Source organism: Martes martes, assembly GCF_963455335.1.
Source record: "Martes martes genome assembly, chromosome: 13".
Taxonomy (NCBI): Eukaryota; Metazoa; Chordata; class Mammalia; order Carnivora; family Mustelidae; genus Martes; species Martes martes.
In genome coordinates this window covers 65615548-65635849 of record NC_137901.1, presented here as the reverse complement: position 1 = coordinate 65635849, position 20302 = coordinate 65615548, and the positions used below count along the sequence as shown (strand labels likewise).

At 45.7% G+C, this 20302-nt stretch overlaps 1 protein-coding gene across 11 annotated transcripts in view; it reads left to right on the top strand.

Moving 5' to 3' along the window:
• LOC308354676 (immunoglobulin lambda-1 light chain-like) overlaps window positions 1–20302 on the top strand; it is a gene marked incomplete at its 5' end in the record, with an annotated part of 1188495 nt that overhangs the window by 1154114 nt on the left and 14079 nt on the right. Inside the window, 2 exons of one of the 11 annotated variants that reach the window (XM_080822272.1) lie at window positions 11922–11998; window positions 12151–12446. The exons of 9 other annotated variants lie outside the window; for them this stretch is intronic. In XM_080822272.1, the coding sequence (XP_080678398.1) occupies window positions 11953–11998; window positions 12151–12446 (342 nt within the window). Of the gene's footprint in view, window positions 1–11921; window positions 11999–12150; window positions 12447–20302 lie in introns of those variants that run through there. One more of the 11 variants, XM_080822264.1, reaches the window with a different exon arrangement.

Sequence of the window (20302 nt, the reverse complement as noted above, 5' to 3'; positions counted from 1 at the left end):
TGACAGATGAGCCCTAAATTCCCTTCCTCTAAATGAGCCTGTTCATATTTTCATGGGTAATCTAATGAGCTCCCATATGATCTTGAGGCTGGCAGGGACTACTTAGAGAAAAGCAATTCTGGGGAGGACTAAGATGGTGGAGAGGTAGGAGACCTAAATTTCATCTGGTCCCAGGAATTCAGGTAGATAGTTATCAAACCATTCTGAACACCTACAAACTCAACAGGAGGTTGAGGAAAAGAATAGCAGCAGTTCTAAGAAGAGAAAAGTGACCACTTTCTGGAAGTCAAATTCTATCTCCTCATTGTATTTAACTTTATTTTTTGTATGTATACAAGTTTTACTTTCTTTAAAATTTTGGGAGGCAGAAAAAAAATTGGGGGATGCAGTTTCCTCTAACAGACCAAAATACACTCAAAATTTAGTGTGTGGCTCTGTTCTATTCACCAGCCTAATCATATTCTTTTTTTTTTTTTTCCTTTCTTTTCCCCTCAGTTTTGGGTCTCTTCTGAATTGTTTAGTGTATATTTTTCTGGGGTCATTTTTACCCTTTTAGCATTTTGTTCTCTCATTCATCTATTCTCTGGGCAAAATGACAAAATGGAAAAACTCACCTCAAAAAAAAGAACAAGAGGTAGTACCGACTGCCAGGGACCCAATCAATACAGCTATTAGTAAGATGTCAGAACTAGAATTCAGAATGACATTTATAAAGACAGTAGCTGGCTTTGAAAAAAGCTGAGAAGATAGTAGAGAATTCCTTTTTGGATAAATAAAAGAACAAAAATCTAACCAAGTTGAAATCAAAAAGGCTATTAATGAGGTGCAATAAAAAATGGAGGCTCTAACTGCTAGGATAAGTGAGGCAGAAGAGGGAATTAGTAATATAGAAGACCAAATGATGGGGAAAAAAGAAGCTGAGAAAAAGAGAGATAAACAACTACTGGATCACGAGGGGAGTATTCAAGAAAGAGAGATGATACCATAAAAGGAAACAATATTAGAATAATTGGGATCCCAGAAAAAGAAGAAAGAGAGAGGGGGGCAGAAGATATATTGGATAAATTTTAAATCCATAATTTGGGGATGGAAACAGGAATCCAGGAAACACAGAGAACCCCCCTCAAAATCAATAAAATGTCAACACCCCAACATCTTAATGGTAAAACTTACAAGTCTCAAAAACAAAAGAAAATCCTGAAAGCAGTTCAGGACAAGAGGTCTGTAACCTATAATGGCAGAAACATTAGTTTGGCAGCAGATCTACCCACAGAGACTTGACAGGCCAGAAAGAACTGGCATGATATATTCAGAGCACTAAATGAGAAAAATATGCAACCAAGAATATTATATCCAGCTCAGCTGTCATTGAAAATAGAAGGGGAAATAAAAAGCTTCCAGGACAAACTTCCAGGACAACTAAAAGAATTTGCAAACACCAAATCAGCACTACAGGAAATATTGAAAGGGGTCCTCTAAGCAAACAGAGAGCCTAAAAGTAACATAGACCAGAAAGGAACAGAAACAATAATCAGTAACAATCACCATACAGGCAATACAATGGCACTAAATTCATATCTTTCAATAGTTACCCTTAATGTAAATGGGCTAAATGCCCCCAATCAAAAGATACAGGGTATCAGATTGGATTAAAAAAAATAAGACCCAACAATATTCTAAGAAACTCATTTTAGACCCAAAGACACCTCCAGATTTAAAGTGAGGGGGTGGAAAACCATTTACCATGCTAATGGACATCAAAAGAAAGCTGGGGTGGCAATCCTTCTATAGGGTAAATTAGATTTTAAACGAAAGACTGTGATAAGAGATGAGGAAGGACACTATATCACTCTTAAAGGGTCTATCCAACAAGAAGATCTAACAGTTTTAAATATATGCCCCTAACCTGGGAGCAGCCAATTATATAAGCCAATTAATAACAAAATCAAAGAAACACATCAATAATAGTACAATAATAGTAAGGAACTTTAACACCCCCATCACTGAAATGGACAGATCATCTAAGCAAAAGATCAACAAGGAAATAAAGGTCTTAAATGATACACTGGACAAGATGGACTTCACAGATACATTCAGAACATTCCATCCCAAAGCAACAGAATACACATTCTTCTCTAGCGTGCATGGAACATTCTCCAGAATAGATCACATCCTAGGTCACAAATCAGGTCTCAACCAGTACCAAAAGACTGGGATCATTCCCTGAATATATTCAGACCACGGTGCTTTGAAACTAGAACTCAATCACAAGAGGGAACATGTAAAGAACTCAAATACATGGAGGCTAAAGAGCATCCTACCAAAGAATGAATGGGGGGTGCCTGGGTGGCTCAGTGGGTTAAAGCCTCTGCCTTCAGCTCGGGTCATGATCTCAGGGTCCTGGGATCGAGCCCCGCATCAGGCTCTCTGCTCAGCAAGGAGCCTGCTTCCCTTCCTCTCTCTCTCTCTGCCTGCCTGTCTGCCTACTTGTGATCTCTATCTGATAAATAAAAATCTTTAAAAAAAAAAAAAGAATGAATGGGTCAACCAGGAAATTAAAGAATTTTTAAAAATTCATGGAAACAAGTGAAACTGAAAACACAACTGTTCAAAATCACTGGGATGCAGCAAAGGCAGTCCTAAGAGAAAAGTATATAGTGATACAAGCCTTTCTCAAGAAATAAGAAAGGTCTCAAATACACAATCTAACCTTATATCTAAGGAGCTGGAGAAAGAACAGCAAAGAAAGCCTAAACCCAGAAGGAGAAGAGAAATAATAAGGATTGGACGAGAAATCAATGAAATAGAAACCAAAAGAACAGTAGAACAAATCAACAAAACTAGGAGCTGGTTCTTTGAAAGAATTAATAAGATTGATAAACTCCTGGCCAGATTTATCAAAAAGAAAAGAGAAAGGATCCAAATAAATAGAAGTATGAATGAAAGAGGAGAGATCACAACCAACACCAAAGAAATACAAGCAATTATAAGAACATATTATGAGCAACTACATGCCAGTAAATTAGACAATCTGGAAGAAATGGATGCATTCCTAGAGATGTATAAACTACCAAAACTGAGCCAAGAAGAAATAGAAAACCTGGACAGACCAATAACCAGTAAGGAAATTGAAGCAGTTATCAAAAATCTCCCAATAAACAAGAGCCCAAAACCAGATGGATTCCCAGGGAAATTCTACAAAACATTTGAAGAACTAATACCTATTCTCCTGAAACTGTTCCCAAAAAATAGAAATGGAAGGAAAACTTCCAAACTCATTTTATGAGGCCAGCATCACCTTGATCCCAAAATCAGACAAAGACCACATCAAAAAGGAGAATTACAGACCAATATCCCTGATGAGCGTGGATGCAAAAATTCTCACCAAAATAATAACCAATATGAGCCAACGGTACATTAGAAGGATTATTCACCACGACAAAGTGGGATTTATTCCTGGGCTGCAAGATTGGTTCAACACCAGCAAATCAATCAATGTGATACAATACATTAATAAAAGAAAAAACAAGAACGACATGATACTCTCAATAGATGCAGAAAAAGCATTTGACAAAGTACAGCATCCTTTCTTGATTAAAATTTTCACAGTGTAGGGATACAGGGTGCATACCTCAATATCATAAAAGCCATCTATGAAAAACCCACAGCAAATATCATTCTCAATGGGGAAGAACCGAGAGCTTTTCCCCCAAGGTCAGGAACATGGCAAGGATGTCCACTATCACCACTACTATTCAACATAGTACTAGAAGTCCTAGCCTCAGCAATCAGAAAACAAAAAGAAATAAAAGGCATCTGAATCAGCAAAGAAGTCAAACTCTCACTTTTTGCACATGATATGATACTTTATGTGGAAAACCCAAGAGACTCCACCCCAAAACTGCTAGAACTCTTATAGGAATTCGGTAAAGTGTCAGGATATAAAATCAATTCATAGAAACCAGTTGCATTTCTATACCAACAACAAGATAAAAGAAAGAGCAATTAAGGAGTCAATTCCATTTACAATTGCACTCAAAACCGTAAGATATACCTAGGAATAAGTCTAACCAAAGAAACAAAGAATCTGTACTCAGAAAACCATAGAATACTCATGAAAGAAATTCAGGAAGACACAAAGAAATGGAAAAATCAAAGACTGGAAGAACAAATACTGTGAAAATGTCTATGCTATCTAGAGCAATCTACACATTTAATGCAATTCCTATCAAAATACCAACAACTTTTTTCAAAGAAATGGAACAAATAATCCCTATATTTGCATGGAACCAGAAAAGATCCTGAATAAGTAAAGGAATGTTGAAAAAGAACACCAAAGCTGGTAGCATCACAAATCCAGACTTCAAGCTCTATTACAAAGCTGTAATCATCAAGACAGTATGGTACTGGCACAAAAACAGACACATAGATCAATGGAGCAGAATAGAGAGCCCAGAAATTGACCCTCAATTCTATGGTCAACTAATCTTCAACAAAGCAGGAAAGAATGTCCAATGAAAAAAAGAAAGTCTCTTCCACAAATGGTGTTGGGAAAATTGGACAGTCACATGCAAATGAAACTGGGCCATTTCCTTATACCACACACAAAAAAACAGACTTAAATTGGATGAAAAATCTAAATGTGAGACGGGAATATATCAAAATCCTTGAGTAGAACATAGGTAGCAACCTCTTCAACCTCAGCTGCAACAGTTTCTTCCTAGAAACATCCCCAAAGGCAAGGGAAGAAAGGGGGAAATGAACTATTGGGACTTCATTAGGATAAAAAGCTTTTGCACAGCAAAGGAAACAGTCAACAAAACCAAAAGACAACTGACAGAATGGGAGAAGCTATTTGCAAATGACATATCAGATAAAGGGCTAGTATACAAAATCTATACAGAATTTGTCAAACTCAATACCCAAAGAAAAAATAATCCAATCAAGAAATGGGCAGAAGACATGAACAGACATTTCTACAAAGAAGTCATCCAAACAGCAAACAGACATGGTAAAGTGCTCAACATCACTCAGCCTCAGGGAAATACAAATCAAAACCTCAATGAGATACCACCTCACACCAGTCAGAATGGCTAAAATTAACACATCAGGAAAAGACAGATGTTGACAAGGATGCGGAAAAAGAGGAACCCTCCTACACTGTTGGTGGGAATGCAAGATGGCGCAGCCATTCTGGAAAACAGTATGGAGGTTCCTCAAAAAGTGGAAAATAGGGGCGCCTGGATGGCTCCGTGGGTTAAGCCTCTGCCTTTGGCTCAGGTCATAATCTCAGGGTCATGGGATTGAGCCCTGCATCAGGCTCTCTCCTCAGCAGGGAGCCTGGTTCCCCCTCTCTTTCTGCCTGCCTCTCTGCCTACTTGTGATCTCTCTCTCTCTCTCTCAAATAAATAAATAAAATCTTTTTTTAAAAGTTGAAAATAGAGCTACCCTACCACCCAGCAATTCCACTACTGGGTATTTAACCCAAAGATACAAATGTAGAGATCCAAAGGGGCATGTGTACCCCAATGTTTATAGTCGCAGTGTCCACAATAACCAAACTATGGAAAGATCCTAGATGTCCATCAACAGATGAATGGATAAAGAAGATGTGGTATATGGAATATTATGCAGCCCTCAAAAATGAATTCTGACCATTTACAACAATGTGGATGGAACTAGAGGGTATTAAGTTGAGTGAAATAAGTCAATCAGAGAAAAACAGTTATCATATAATCATAATAATATGAGGAATTTGAGAAATAAGACTGTATCATAGGAAAAAATGAAACGAGATGGAGTCAGAAAGGGAGACAAACCATAAGAGTCTCTTAATCTCAGGAAACAAACTGAGGGTTGCTGGAGGGGAGGGGGTTGGGAGGGATAGGGTGGCTGGGTGATGGACACTGGGGAGGGTATGTGCTATGGTGAGCACTGTGAATTCTGTAAGACTGACGAGTTACAGACCTGTATCCCTGAAACGAATAATACATTGTATGTTAAGGAAAAAAGGGAGGGAGGGATGGAAGGAGGGAGAGAGGGAGGGAGGAAGAGGGAAAGAAAAGCAATGCCTCACATGGAGCCAAAGGTCCATGGATCAGGGACTCAAAATCAGAGCAATGGATTCCGAATCTCCACCTGGAGGAAGGTCTTCCCTGCACCTCCAGTCACCAACGTGGAGTGACCTCCAGGGAACAGTAGAGATCACTTGGCAAAGTCTCCTGAACATGGGGTATGTCTGGGCATCAGGGATTCTAGTTGGGAGAGAGGGTTTGTCACCACCACTTGAGACCTAAAGGAAAAGTCGTAGAGTTTCTATAGTGTCATCTTTACCATCGACATGAAATTCTATCTCCATGTCGCTCAGATCTGTGTCTTCTAGAATTTGCCTGTCTCTTGCACAGGTCCAGTACTTCATGCCTCTCCAAACCAGCCCATTTCTGCTAAAACCCAGTCACTGTCAAACCTCGCTCAAGCACTGGATCTATCCCAGGAACTGAGTACACACTGGGGAGACTGAGCTACAGAATCTATGACCTGCCCTAGGAGCTCTCCCTGAGGACATCACCTACAGCACCTCAACAGCTCCTGCAAATATCCATGTATGCTTAGCAAGTGAAGAATTCTCTTCATTTCATGGTCACAAACAGGGATCTGGGCAGAACCTGGAGCAAGGAGAGGACATTTCAGAAACAACTACGGGGCAAGTTGATAAAGTAGAATCCCCTGGGCTGATGGAATGTCTTCAGGGTCCACCCCTACCCCTCTGTGTCCCTTGGGGATAACCCTTCTCTGAAACCACAGAGCTCCTCAGGCAGAGCCCCTAAGCCCCAAATGATTTGCATAACCTGCAGGTGTTACCAGCAAGGGGATAAGAGAGGACTGGGGAAGAATGTTCCAGCCTAGGGTCTCAGGGAGCAAACTGGGGCACCTTCATCTTCCTGTGTCGCTGTGAGCACCATGGCCTGGACCCCTCTCCTCCTTGGATTCCTGGCTCACTGCACAGGTGCTGAGCCCAGGCTCAGACCCACCCAGACACACAGAACTGTCATAAGCCTGGCCCTGACTTGGAGCTCAGCAGGGCACTGCCTGTGGGGGCAGGATGCTCAGGACCCAGCTGCAGGATGAAGGGCTAGAGGGCTCTGTGTGAGCCCTAAGGAACTGCACCTTCCCCGGGGAAAGAGGGTCAGGGTTCTTGTTTATTCAAAAGCTCTACCCACCATCCAGGCACAGGGTTCCCAGGGCCTGAGACATATGAGAGAGGTGCCCTGTATGCCCAGAGTATCCCTAAACTCCAATCTAGGTGAGGAGGGTGGGGGCTTGCTAATGATGAAAGCCAAGTTTGAAAGCCCCCCTCTCCTTTTCTCTCTTGCAGGTTCTCTGCCTATGTGCTGACTCAGCCACCTTCAGTGTCAGTGAACCTGGGACAGATGGCCAGCATCACCTGTAGGGGAGACAACATTGGAAGTACATATGTTTCCTGGCACCAACAGAAGCCAGGCCAGGCACCCATGACAATTATCTATACTGATAGCAGTCGGCCCTCAGGGGTCCCTGACAGGTTCTCTGGCTCCAGTTCAGGGAACACGGCCACACTGGCCATCAATGGGGCCCGGGCTGAGGATGAGACTGACTATTATTGTCTATCATATAAGGGTGGTAGCGGTAATGCTCACAGTGACACAGGCAGATGGGGAAGTGAGACACAACCCCTTCCCCGTCTGTGTCACCCTCTCCCCCAGCCCTAGGAGGACTGTACACAAAGCATCAACAGCTCTGACCCAGGTACCCCCATGTGTGATCCCCAGGCTTCCCTCTCCCCCCTGACCTCCAGACAGACTCTGCACAGGAAGGGTCAGGGATGCATTGAGGGCTGACAGAACTAGGTTGCCCTGCTTGTCTGTCCTGGGTATAAATCAGAGACAGAGGGCCTGGGTAGGTGGAAAAACAGAGATTTTCATCTCCACATTGTTGTCATTGGGAAATATTTTCACCTAACTGCCCAATATTTGAACCCAGAGATTCCCAGCTCAGTTGAGCTCTTGAAACCCTGGTCCATGGCAGCTGGAATTCTGAGAGGATCAGACAAGGGCATTGGACACTGTGAGGTCACCTACATCCCCTCTTCTGAGATCACTCACCCACCTACCCCTGCGGGAGGCCCTGACAACTCACAGGGGAGTTCCTCACAGGAAAGTGTTGTGCTTCAAAAATCTGCCTCCCCAGTTTTCTGCCCCTTTTCAGAGAGGTTCAGTTTAATGATGGCCTCAGTTCACGATCCCATGGGCCTGCCCGGGTTCAGATGTCCTGAAAGGTCCCAGCTTTAGAGCTCCCTGCAGGAGGGAGGCTCCCCTGATGGCTCACTATAGGTCCCTTCTTCTGCCCAGGCTGACTTCCCCAGCTCCTTCCCCAGCTCCTTCCCCAGATTTACTGCACATGCATTTCACCATCTCAGAGTCTGCTTCCAGGAACCCAATGCAGGAAGGCAGGCATCCCAGACAGGATCCTCCGGGACCAAAGGAGGCTACTATATACAAAGCTGGGGTTTCTTTCCCAAATCACTAATTTGCTTGTCCTAGACAGATCAGATTTTTTCTTGTGTTTTGATACAATGAAAAAAGATGCAGACACACTGTGTGCTCTGGGTCTTGAAAGGCAGTTGGAGAGTCACCTCTATCTTGATGCTGAATGGGGGATGATGATGCAGTTGCTGCTGCTGACAGAGTGGCCTGAAGAAACACAACCACGGGACTGAGACCCAAAATGGGTCCTTCCTCACTTCTACCCCCAAATCTGTACAAGAATCTCTCTTAACCCCACCCTACCCAAAAATATAGACAGACAACAGTTCTGTGGAACACAGCTCAACTTATTAACAGTAACACTTAATAAGACACCACAGTCGACCCCTTATTCACATAAAATCTAACAATATCCCCACAGACCATAGTCTCCAAATAAAGAGAATGTTGGCAGCCATCCTTCCACCTGATATGAAAAAACTATCCTGTGAACAATTACAAACATGCTCACCTTTTCCCCACAGGAGGATATAAAATAAATTTTGTCTGCTAGTGATCTCTATTTTTGTCCCAGCTTAACTGAGACATAATGTTAAATACTGTTAATACATATGATGTTAGAAGATAATGGGATCAGACAGGAGAACAAAACTGAAACATATTATGACTATATATCCAAATGTATTCATGTCAACATAAGGAAGAAACACTTGTTACTTCCTGCTCATTTCTGCCACTACCCGGTGGTCACTGTGGTGTCTACAATTACCTTCTTCACTGCCTACTCCATATTCTCCTTCCCTCAGCAAACACCTGAGCTAGTCATGATCCCCCCCACAGTTGGGATGACCAAACTTTCATTCTGGAAGATGGGTCTATTATCAGACCTGCTGCATTGAATTGTGGTGAATTGATGACTGTAATCACAGTGGCAGGTATCTTAGGGGATCTCCTGAGTCCATATACTCCTGTTTACCCCAATTGTGTTGTAGACACACAATTGCCCCCATGACAGTCATTATTAAACACCCCAGATAATGCCTCTACTTTGAATCCCTGCTAGGAGGAGTCAGAAGGACCCATGACACACTCTCCACAACCAGATCAGCGAAGTCATACTCCTCCCTCCCACCCTGGTCAAGCTCTGCGCCAGGGAGCTCAGAGTCTGAATCCAGCACACCTGAGCTCCACTCCTGGACCTGCCCTACTCTCCTCTGTTTTCCTGGGAAGCTAGCCTCTCTGAGCACTCACTTTATCTGCTGTGAAATGGGGAAGTTTATACTGATGTGAAAAATGTTTGCTTTCAAATTAAATGGTACAAATTATTGATGAGTTTAATTAATTAGACAGACCCAATAGGGTCTCAGTGAGTTAACCTTGGTGTTGGAATCAACTGTCTACCTCTGTGGGTACACAAGGAAAAGTTTTCAGCTATTCTGTGACCTGCATCACATGCAATTTTATGCAAGTCTGAATTAGCAGATTCCCAATTTCACCAGACCACAAACAGGGTAGTTCAAAATCCTCCCACACCAAGAACCAGGAGATGTGAGTTGTAAAAAAAACTTATAGCAGTAAAGATGGCTGTTAAGAAGAGTAAAGTAAAGGTTTGCCTGCTCAACTGAACTTAGTACCAGAAGCAACACCTGCTATTCTCATGACCCAACTACATGGATAGGGATGCAGGAAACATCAGTCCTTATTCCCAAATACACAGGAAACTGGTGGCCGTGGAACATCACACAGGTTTGTCTGGACTCTGACCCTTTTCAAACGCACTGCACTGTACCCTGCACCCTTCTTTCTGAAATAAGACAGCAGGCTCTCCAGGACATTTCAACCCTGGGACAAGTACAGGAATCCCACCTGCCCCACCTCCTGCACCATATATGTGACCTGGCTGTGCTGGGCTGAGCAGGACGGGAGGACAGCTGCCTGTAGGAAGCTGGAAACCATGGTCCACACCCTTTCTTAGGTGACAGGTGCTCTGGGTTGACCTGCAGGAGGGAAGCTCCAGGTCTGAATCCCCCTCCACCAGCAAGGGGCAGCAGAGCTGCATCAGGAGCAGCAGGACAGAGACTAGGGCTGCCCAGGGGGAGCATCACAGGGCCACCAGGTCTGGGGATCAGCAGAGGTCCAGGGTTCAGTCCTCAGGAGGAAGCTGGAGTGGTCACTCCTATATCCAGCTGCTGAGGGGACCTTGATCTGAAGGTCAGACACACAGTGACACCCAGGACTCTGAAAGGAGTCCTGACACAGTGAATGTCTCACATGGGAAATGCAGCTCCCTGCACTTTGTATTGGTGTTCCGGGAACCGCATCCTCTGAGCTGGACATGTTGAGAACCCCCTGACCACTCACCTTCTGCCTCTGTTTCCCACCTCCAGGCAGACTCGAGCCCAGGCTGTAACTTTGTTGCTCAGGAGCAACTCAGGGTGAGGGAGGATGAACACTGGGAACTCCTGGTGCCTAGAATGACCATCCAGTTTCCTGATGAGACTGTCTCCAGAGTGAAGGGATTCTCACTACCTGAAGCCACAGCTCTGGTCCATTGAGCTGTACTTGGTTCAGTGACAGAATCCAGCTCCTGCAAGGACCCTGGCTCTGGCTACAAAGCTCACCCCAAGTGGGAAGACATGACCCTGGGGACCCTGACAAGACATGGAGCTTGATGGTGGTTTTTTAACTCAGGGATGGTTTCTCATGAAATTTGCATAACTGTATCTAATATTGATGAAAAAATAAAAGAAAATTATTGACAATGTCAATTGCTCCTCTGTTTAGGATAGGGGGTGTCACAGAGACAAAATCATCATGTGACTATAGACTAGAAGATGTGATGCATCTCCAACAGCAGGTGGTGGGTTAACTAGTGAACTCCCACAGACAAAATGATGCACAAAAATCCTACTGAGAAAGTTTCACAATTTAATGACATGGGAAGCATGGGATCACAGTGCTTCTGGGGAAAGAGAGGGGACACCACACAGGAGGACGAGGAATGTAAAGAGGCCACAGGACCACCTTCCCTATATCAGGTATTGTCTGTACTCTCAGAGGGCCCAGTCCAGCCCCACAACCAGGCTCCTGAAAGACCACAGAGGGAGCCAAGGACAGATGGCCAGCAGGGTGGGCACAGGAAGTTATGTGGTCTGATCCCCAGAAAGTGCCTATGATCCCAGACCCTGCAGACAAAGGCTGATGGTCTGAACTGAGAGCTGGCTGGAGGAATCTGGGGGCTCCCCTCTGCCTCCTCAGTCAAATGTTCTGATCTCACCACTGGTTTATCATGTAGGAGTCCAGAAATGGAGGAAATTTGCATAAGTACTAACAATCACAGTCCCAAGAGCCTGGAAGGGAGTTAAAGAGCCTGGGGTAGAGCCCAGCAGGGTTGTGGGTCTTAGGAGGCAGAGCTCTGGGTACATCCACCATGGCCTTCACCCCTCTTCTGCTCCCCATCCTCACCTTCTGCACAGGTGCTGCCCCCAGGGCTGCCCCATGGTCAGTCACCAAAGAATTGAGCTGCATCTGAAGTGAACCCTGAGCTCAGACCAGCACAGGCTCAAGATTGGTTCCCTAGGAGGACCCCCTGAACCTCACACCAACCTCTCCTCTTCTGTCTTTTCAGGCTCCATGGCCTCTGGTGCACTGATTCAGCCTCCCTCGGTGTCTGTGTCCCTGGGACAGACGGCTACCATCACCTGCTCTGGGGAAGTACTGAGCAAATACTATGTACAATGGTACCAGCAGAAGCCAGATGAAACACCCAAGCTGGTCATTTATAAGGACACTGAATTGCCCTCAGGGATCCCTGACCGATTCTCTGGCTCCAGTTCAGGGAACACACACACCCTGACCATCAGCGGGGCCCGGGCCGAGGATGAGGCTGACTATTATTGTCAGTCATCAGAGGGCACTGGTACTGCTCACAGTGACACAGGCAGACAGGGAAGTGAGGCACAACCCCTTCCCCATCTGTGTCATACTCTCCTCTATCCCCAGGAGGCCTGTGCACAGAGCAGTGAGCAGCTCTGACTTGGGTCCCCAGACCCAAGGTCCCCAGACCTCACTAGCCACCCACCCTTCAGGCAGTACCTGTATAGGGTGTATCAGGGTTAATTTTGGGCTCCTGAGATTGTCTGGACCTAAATGTGTTTGGAATTGGAGGGCCTGGGTGGAAGGACAAGCTGAACTCCATCATGGTCATTGACCGTGCATTTCCATATGGTGGCCATGGGCCACCCCTTCACTGACCAGGATTAGAGTCTGGAATTTTCCAGCTCAGCTGAGCTCCTGAATCCCTGCCGGCATGGCAGCTGGGGATTCTGAGTGGAGCAGACCAGTGCATTACCCACTGTGGCCACCCCTCTTCTGGGCTCAGACACGCCCCCATTTTGTCTGAGGCCCCTGGCAGTTCACAGGGAAGCTTCTTGCTGGGAAGTGCTCTTGGTTCAGAAGATGGCTTCCCCCCAGGTTTCTGATCCTTCTCAGAGAGATTCTCTTGAACGATGGCCTGAGTCCAAGATCTCAAGACCCCTTCTCAGGTTCAGATGTCCTGAACGGTTGAGAGGTCCCTGCAGGGAGGAGACCTCATCTGATGGCCCGCTATGGGTCCCTTCTGCTTCTGCCCAGGCTGACCTCCCCAGTGCACTTCTCCATTTCAGAGTTTGCTTCCAGGAACCCAATGCAGGAAGGCCGGCACCTCCAAAAGGGTTCTCGGGGATCTGAGAAGGCTATTTTTACCCGCAAAGCTCTGGTTTGTCCCCCTAAACCCCATTACGTGTGTCAAAATCCCCAACAGATCAGTTCATTCCCTGTGTTTTTAAACAATGAAAAAGGTGCAGACACACTAGGTGCTCTGGGTTCTGACAGACAGTCGGAGAGTCACATCTATCCTGATGGTGAATGAGGGCAATTGGGAGAGTTGTCTCCTCCTCCAGAGTGGCCAGATGAGACTCAATCACAGGAGTGAGACCCATGATGGGTGCTGCCTCACTTCTACCCCCACCACATCTTGCACAAGAATCTCTCTACCTCCATCCTACCCAGAAATATAGACAGACAATTCTGTGGATACAATCAGCTTGTCAATGTTGACACTTAATAAGCCATCCCAGTCCACCCCTCATTCACATGAAATCAACCCAACCCAGGCTAACCACAGGCTCTAAATGAAGAAAATATTGATAACTTTTCTTCCACCTAATATGATGAATCCATCCAATGAACAATTACAAACACACTCACCCTTTCCCCACAAGAGGAATCAAAATATACTGTTGTCTGTAGTGATGATTGTTTTTGTCCCAGCTGATCTGATATCCTCTAATTTCTATATTGAGTTATAAAGTTAACTATTAACACATCTGTTGTTAGATAATAATGGGATAAGACAGGAGAATAAAACAAAAGCATATGGTTAATGTATATACAAACATTTTCATGTCATTATGAGGAAGAAACACTTGTCCTTGTATCCTGCTCATTTCTTCACTACCTATGGTCAAGCAGTGACCTGCCCACCCCATATTCCCCTTCCCTCAGCAAAGACCTGAGCTAGTCATCAGCTCTGCCAGTTAGGACAATCAAACCTTCATTCTGGAAGATTTGTCCATTATTAGATCTGCTGCATTGGATTGTGGTGAATATATGACTGTAATCACAGTCCCAGGGAGTATTAGGGGATCTTCTGAATCTATACACCTACCTGTCAACCCCAAATGGGTTGACATTTGTAGATACCCAAGTCCCCCATGATAGTCACCATGAGTCACGGCAGCCAGTGTCCCCTACTTTTCCCAGTGCCTCACTACAAGGAGGAGCCAGGAAGGGCCACAGAGCTGTCTCAACCAGCAAGTGCAGGGCAGTCAATCAGAGAGCAAAGTGCAAGGGATGAGAAGGGAACATTTTGCTGGTGGCCCACTGGGGATAAGAGTGAGTGCTGCCATTCCCATTTCCACCCCAATTCTTAGACCCATGAATCCTGACCCAGAGAGAAGCAATACCACCTACGTCTAACATATGACCTGCTGAAAGCATGCTGAAAGCATACACAGCATCCCGACATGCCATGAACCACCTGTGCTTTTGCCACAGCCCGGAGGCAGCAGAGATCACCTGGCTAGCCACCTGGTGATGGACTGGGCCTGGCATCAGGGGTTCTAACATGCAGGGGGTGTTAGTTACCATGACCTGAGATCTGAAGGAAAAGCTGTCTTCCTTCTTGAGTATCATATTTGACACTAATGTACAAAATCTTTTGGCTTCTTCTTATGCTGATCCAGATCTTGCAGTAATTACCCATTTATCTGGCACAGATTTGGAACTTCGATCTCTTACACACAACCCAGTGGTGCAGAAGCTCTCAAAAGTCTATAAATATCCCTCCCACTGAAGACACACATCCCTCCCCCACCCCTCCTCTTTGCTCTGAGAGCTTCCTTGTCCTACTACAAGGAGTTCCTCCTTTCCCCCTCTGTCTCCAGGAGGCTGGTGCCAATTTTTTTCCCTTTTCTTTTTCCACTTCAAGGATACAATAACCATTACTCAACCTCATAAATTATAACAAATTTTATTATATAAATTATAATTATATATAAATTATATACATTATATAAATTATAAATTTTATTATATAAATTATATAAATAACAATTTTATTATTTTATTAATGCATTTTTGCTAGCAACTGAAATTAAAAATGTAATTTTAATTTTGCATGAGGTTATAATTCACTACCAAATTTCATTCTCTCATACTCAAGTTGTATCTTTTGGGCACATAATGTGTCTCTGCCCTAGTCAGGGCACATCGGAGATACCGAGAAATTGTCACCACCACCTACCTGTCCAGGAGCAGACACAGCACCTCCGTGGACCCTTAACAGCCCCATGTGCCCCTGGCAAGAGAGGAATTTTACTCAGATTCTGATGTTCACAGCTCACAAACTGTGATTTGCAGTAGGACACTGCCCCGGTCTAAGTGTGCAGGGTTTCCCTGGAGTGGGGATGAGGAGGGTCACTGCATTGGGGCCTGGGAGTGTCAGAGGAGACACAGCATGGAATGTTCTGAAGGTGGAGCTGGGAGCGGACCAGCGTGCAGCCTCCACCACAACACAAGGATGGATGAGACACTTACGAGTCCTGGGTGATATCAACCACCTCCCTCCTGAGCCAGAATGGAACAGAGGGAAGAGAAAGATTGTTCTGGGGTTCCAGAACCACCTCAGCATCACCACCATGACTCTGACCACCTTGATGACAGGATCCAGGAGGATTCTGTGAGCAGGACTTAGGTTCCCTGGAAAACAGACTCTGCTTCTCCAATCAGAATAGCCCGGGAGCTATGCCAGGGCACAGCCTAAAACTGGAGTTGTAGCCCCAGACTACGAAACCACCAGAGGGATTCCCTGAGCTGAGGATGGGAACTACAAGGGACTCCTCTCCCCTGTCTATGCCCCTTGGGGCTGAGCCCTTCCTTTTCTGAAACCACAAAGCTCCTCAGCAGCAGCCCCTGAGGCCTGGCTGATTTGCATAACCAGCAGGTCTGTCCAGCAAGGAGATAAGAAAGGCCTGGGAGGAACTTTGCCCAGCCTTGGGCCTTGGGAGCAGAATCAGGGTGCCTCCACCATGGTCTGGACCCCTCTCCTCCTCAGCCTTGTTGCTCACTGCACAGGTGCTGTGCCCAGGCTCACTGGGATCCAGTAGGGGACAGAATCTCTTCAACTTGCTGCAGGATGAGGGGCTAGATGGGCAAAACCCCCTACTGTGCTTACTAGCTCTGTGTGAGCTCTAAGGGACTGCACCCGCCCAGAGAAAGGGGTTGGGGGCTCATGTTGGTTCAAAGGCTCTATCCAAGGCTCCGGGTCCCTTGGGCTGGGATTGCTGGGAAGGGGCAACTCTGGGGGCCAAGAGAACCCCTGGAGCTCAGTCCAGGCCAAGAAAGCAGAGTCCCCTCAGCTGGAAGCCCACATCTCATGTCCTCTTTTGCAGGTTCCACAGTCGCTTATGAGCTGACTCAGGGCTCCTCGGTGTCAGTGAACCTGGGACAGACGGCCAGGATCACGTGTGGGGGAGACAGCATTGGTAGTAAATATGCTTACTGGTACCAGCAGAAGCCAAGCCAGGCCCCTCTGCTGATTATCTATGGTGATAGCAACCGGCCCTCAGGGATCCCTGAGCGATTCTCAGGAACCAACTCGGGGAACACGGCCACCCTGACCATCAGTGGTGCCCAGGCTGAGGATGAGGCTGACTATTACTGTCAGGTGTGGGACAACAGTGGTAATGCTCACGGTGACACAGGCAGATGGGGAAGCGAGCCACAAACCCTCCTACCCAGACCTGACACTCTCACCAGCTGTCTGAGCAGCTACAGGCCTGAGGGCCAGGCATCTTCTCTGGTCCCAGCTATAACCCCCCAGGGTTGGGAGACTCCAGCAGGTTCTTTGCCCTCTCAGGGCCTCTGTTTACCCTGCTGAGAAATGGCAGGTATGGGCCTGTTTTGAGTCATAGAGGCTGTCATCAGCACGCTGTGGGTCCAGACGTCCCCCTACTAGCTGATCCCTGGGACTGCTTTGTTCCCTCTCCAGGTTTAGCTCCTTGCTCGCTTCCCTCAGGAGTGATCAGAGGAGTCAGGATACTGAAAGGAGGGGCGCCTGGGTGGCTCAGTCAGTTAAGCAACTGCCGTCGGCTCAGGTCATGATTCCAGGGTCCTGGGATCAAGCCCCACATCAAGCTCCCTGCTCAGTGGAGAGCCTGCTTCTCTCTCTCCCTCTCCCTCTGCCTGCCCCTCAACCTATTTGTGCTCACTCTCGCTCTCTCGCTCTCTCTCTCTGTCAAATAAATAAATAAAATCTTGTTAAAAATTAAAAAAAAATACTGGAAGGGAAGGACATAGCTACTAGCTGGCCTCCAGCTCATGGCAGTCCTGCTTGTTGATTTATGTGATCACCCTGCGCTGACACCCAGGACATTTATGCATTAGAGAAGAGCCTCCTTGGGGGAGAAGGACAGGGCCTGCAGCTGAACCCTCGGCAGCATGGCCCACCCACCCTCCGAGAATCGGGGTTCAAGCTCCCTGCTGCTTTGTAAGTAGACCTGTAAGGTTTTGACCATAAGTTTGTAAAACGTTCTCAACGTTCTTCTATATATAGAGAGAGAATGTAAGTGAGTATCATCATGATTGGACGCCCACTTTTTGAAAATTCTTCTCTAACATTTGGAAAATTTTCCATCTTTCTTCCCTCATCTTGAACTTTGTTTTCACTCCATACCCTGCATTGAATTTGATCTGCTCATACATTTTTACACCTGAGTCTTTTATTCATTATCCTGTCATGCATTTCTGTCCTAAAAATATACATGAAGTTTACATTCTAAAATTCAGTTTCACAGCCTGTGACTTTGAGCGTTAAAAGTATTTCCTGCCACACTGAGTTGGCATCTGAATTATTCATAGCAGTATGTAATCAAAACAACAAAAACATAATAAAATTTACACAGATAATCATTAAGTAGTGTCAATTTGTGAATCCATTGATGAATACGAGGTCCTGCCAGAACGAAGCAAGGCTCTGCATCTATTCTGTTCTGGCTTTCATTTTTATATGAAACTCAAAGAAACCTTCACCTCATAAACAGAAGTTTTGTAATAGAATTTCACTCACAGATCTGAGCTTCTTCCTAATTATGTGCCAAAAATCATTAGTGGTTGATGGTCAAAAATTATTTTTTCAATTGGCTATTAGCTTGCAGCTCTTTCTCAAATACTTTTAATTTTGCTGAAAGCAAAGAATTGGAAACCACCTGCCTTGAGAGGATTTGAACTGTAGACAGTTTGATGCACCACTCGACCCTTCTGGAAGGAAGGGTTTATTACTCCATCTGCTGGGAGAGATACCTGCAAACAGCCCTGCCCTCATCTGTCAGCTCCCTTGATGAAGAGAGCCACCCAGAGCCCAGCCGTGTTCCTGCCTGAACAGCTGGCCTCTGAAAGCTGATGAGTGTGAGGGTGTGAAGACCAAGCTTCTCAGCCCACTTGGGGAAGCTGAGAAGGACCATCCCAACAGCAAAGCTCCACTATAGCTGATTCCTTCCTCTGCCCACTCTGCTTCGCACCCATCCCTTGCACATGGGTTGGCCCCAAGCATTCTCCCCGTAAACCTCCTGCAGTCTGGCTCCATCCCAGAATCAGCTCCCTGCACAGAGGTGTCACCCAGCCATTTGTCATCCACTTTCCCAGGTTCATATCAGGGACACGCACCAAGGAACTTGACTGGAAGTTACTAAAAGATCTCTTGTGCATGACAGAGTTTAAAAGACTCGGAAAAAAATTAAAATCTGTAATCGTCTTGCATCTTCGCAAACACAGTATTTTTTTTCCTTTTTTTTTTTTTTTGAGAAACACGCTTTCATATTCTCATGTGCTGCATGTATATTTTTCCTTCAAAACTTGGTGGTGCCGACTTGAACCATTCAATCCGGGAGAAGCCCCACTGTGTTATCTAAATGGCAAATCCAGTCCTCACTGTCAAAGTTACTATTCAGATGTGTTTCTGTTAGTAATCATCTGGCTGTATTTGTCAACACATGTAAACATCTGGGTGGGTATTTGGGGGAATATTATAAAATCATTGAAAATCAAAAGATGTGTCTGGAGACATGGTCAAGCAATAAAATGATGTTGATATTATGTGATTATCCATTTTATAATAACTTTTTATGAACCAGGTTGGTTGCTAGGCTATTTGTCCGTATTTAGTTTGCAACATACAATGCAACAGTTACTATGTTGTGCCACACAGATTTGTAAATAGATATAAGGGTGTGTGAGCTTGGAGAATAATGACATCAGAATCAGATATAAATTACATTAGTATTGGTAGCCATCAGGATGGAGTGCCTTCTATGAATGTAATAAAGGAGACTGTACCACTCTCTAAGGAGGTGTCTTGTCCGGATGAGGACCTGCCAGGATGATTGTTGCTGGTAGACAGTTGAAAGAGCTGTGGCTGCTACAAAGCCACCACCTGCCACGCAGGTCCTCACCATGCTCCCAGGTATCAATCTGACTTTGGAAAGGGACTGGAAAACAGGGATTCGCTATGCAAATATCAACCCACCTGGTCAGATGAGGGTGAGGCTGGAACCTCAGGGCGCTGGCCACGCCCACTCCAGAACCCCGCCCTCCACTTAGCCCCGACTCCCTCAACAGGTTTCTCAGAGTTCCGGACACAGCCAGGATTAGTGTGAGCAGAGTAAGACACTGTTGTTGCGTGTAAAATTTAAGGGAGGACCCCAAAAGTCAGTAATCAAGGTAAATAGTATCTAATGTAGTATTTTTTTTTTAATCGTAATGAATGCAGAAAAACTCCATGCAAAACTGTAATTCAGGTCGGGATCCCGCCCTACACTGGGCTGACTCGATTCACTCGCCTCCCCACCCACCCCCCCCCCAGGTGATGGTTCCAGGGGTGAGGTGGGTGTCAGGGAAGATGAAGAACCAGAGTCCAGCCTCTGCACCCTCCCACCTGCCCCACCGCTGGAACCCTTCCGTGGCCTCCCCCCCAAACCCTCCGGAGCTCCAGCCCTTTCTAGGGTTTAGCCTCCTTCTACTGCTGGTCTCTGCTGCCCCCTATTGGACTGTTCTCTTGGGGTTGCACTCCAGGCGACTAGATTGGGAGCCTTAGAGGTTAAAGCACCGAAATGTTCCAAATCATCCCCACCCTTCACTTCCAGGCTGGCCCCACCTCATGTGCGAAAGAAAGAAAGAAAGAAAGA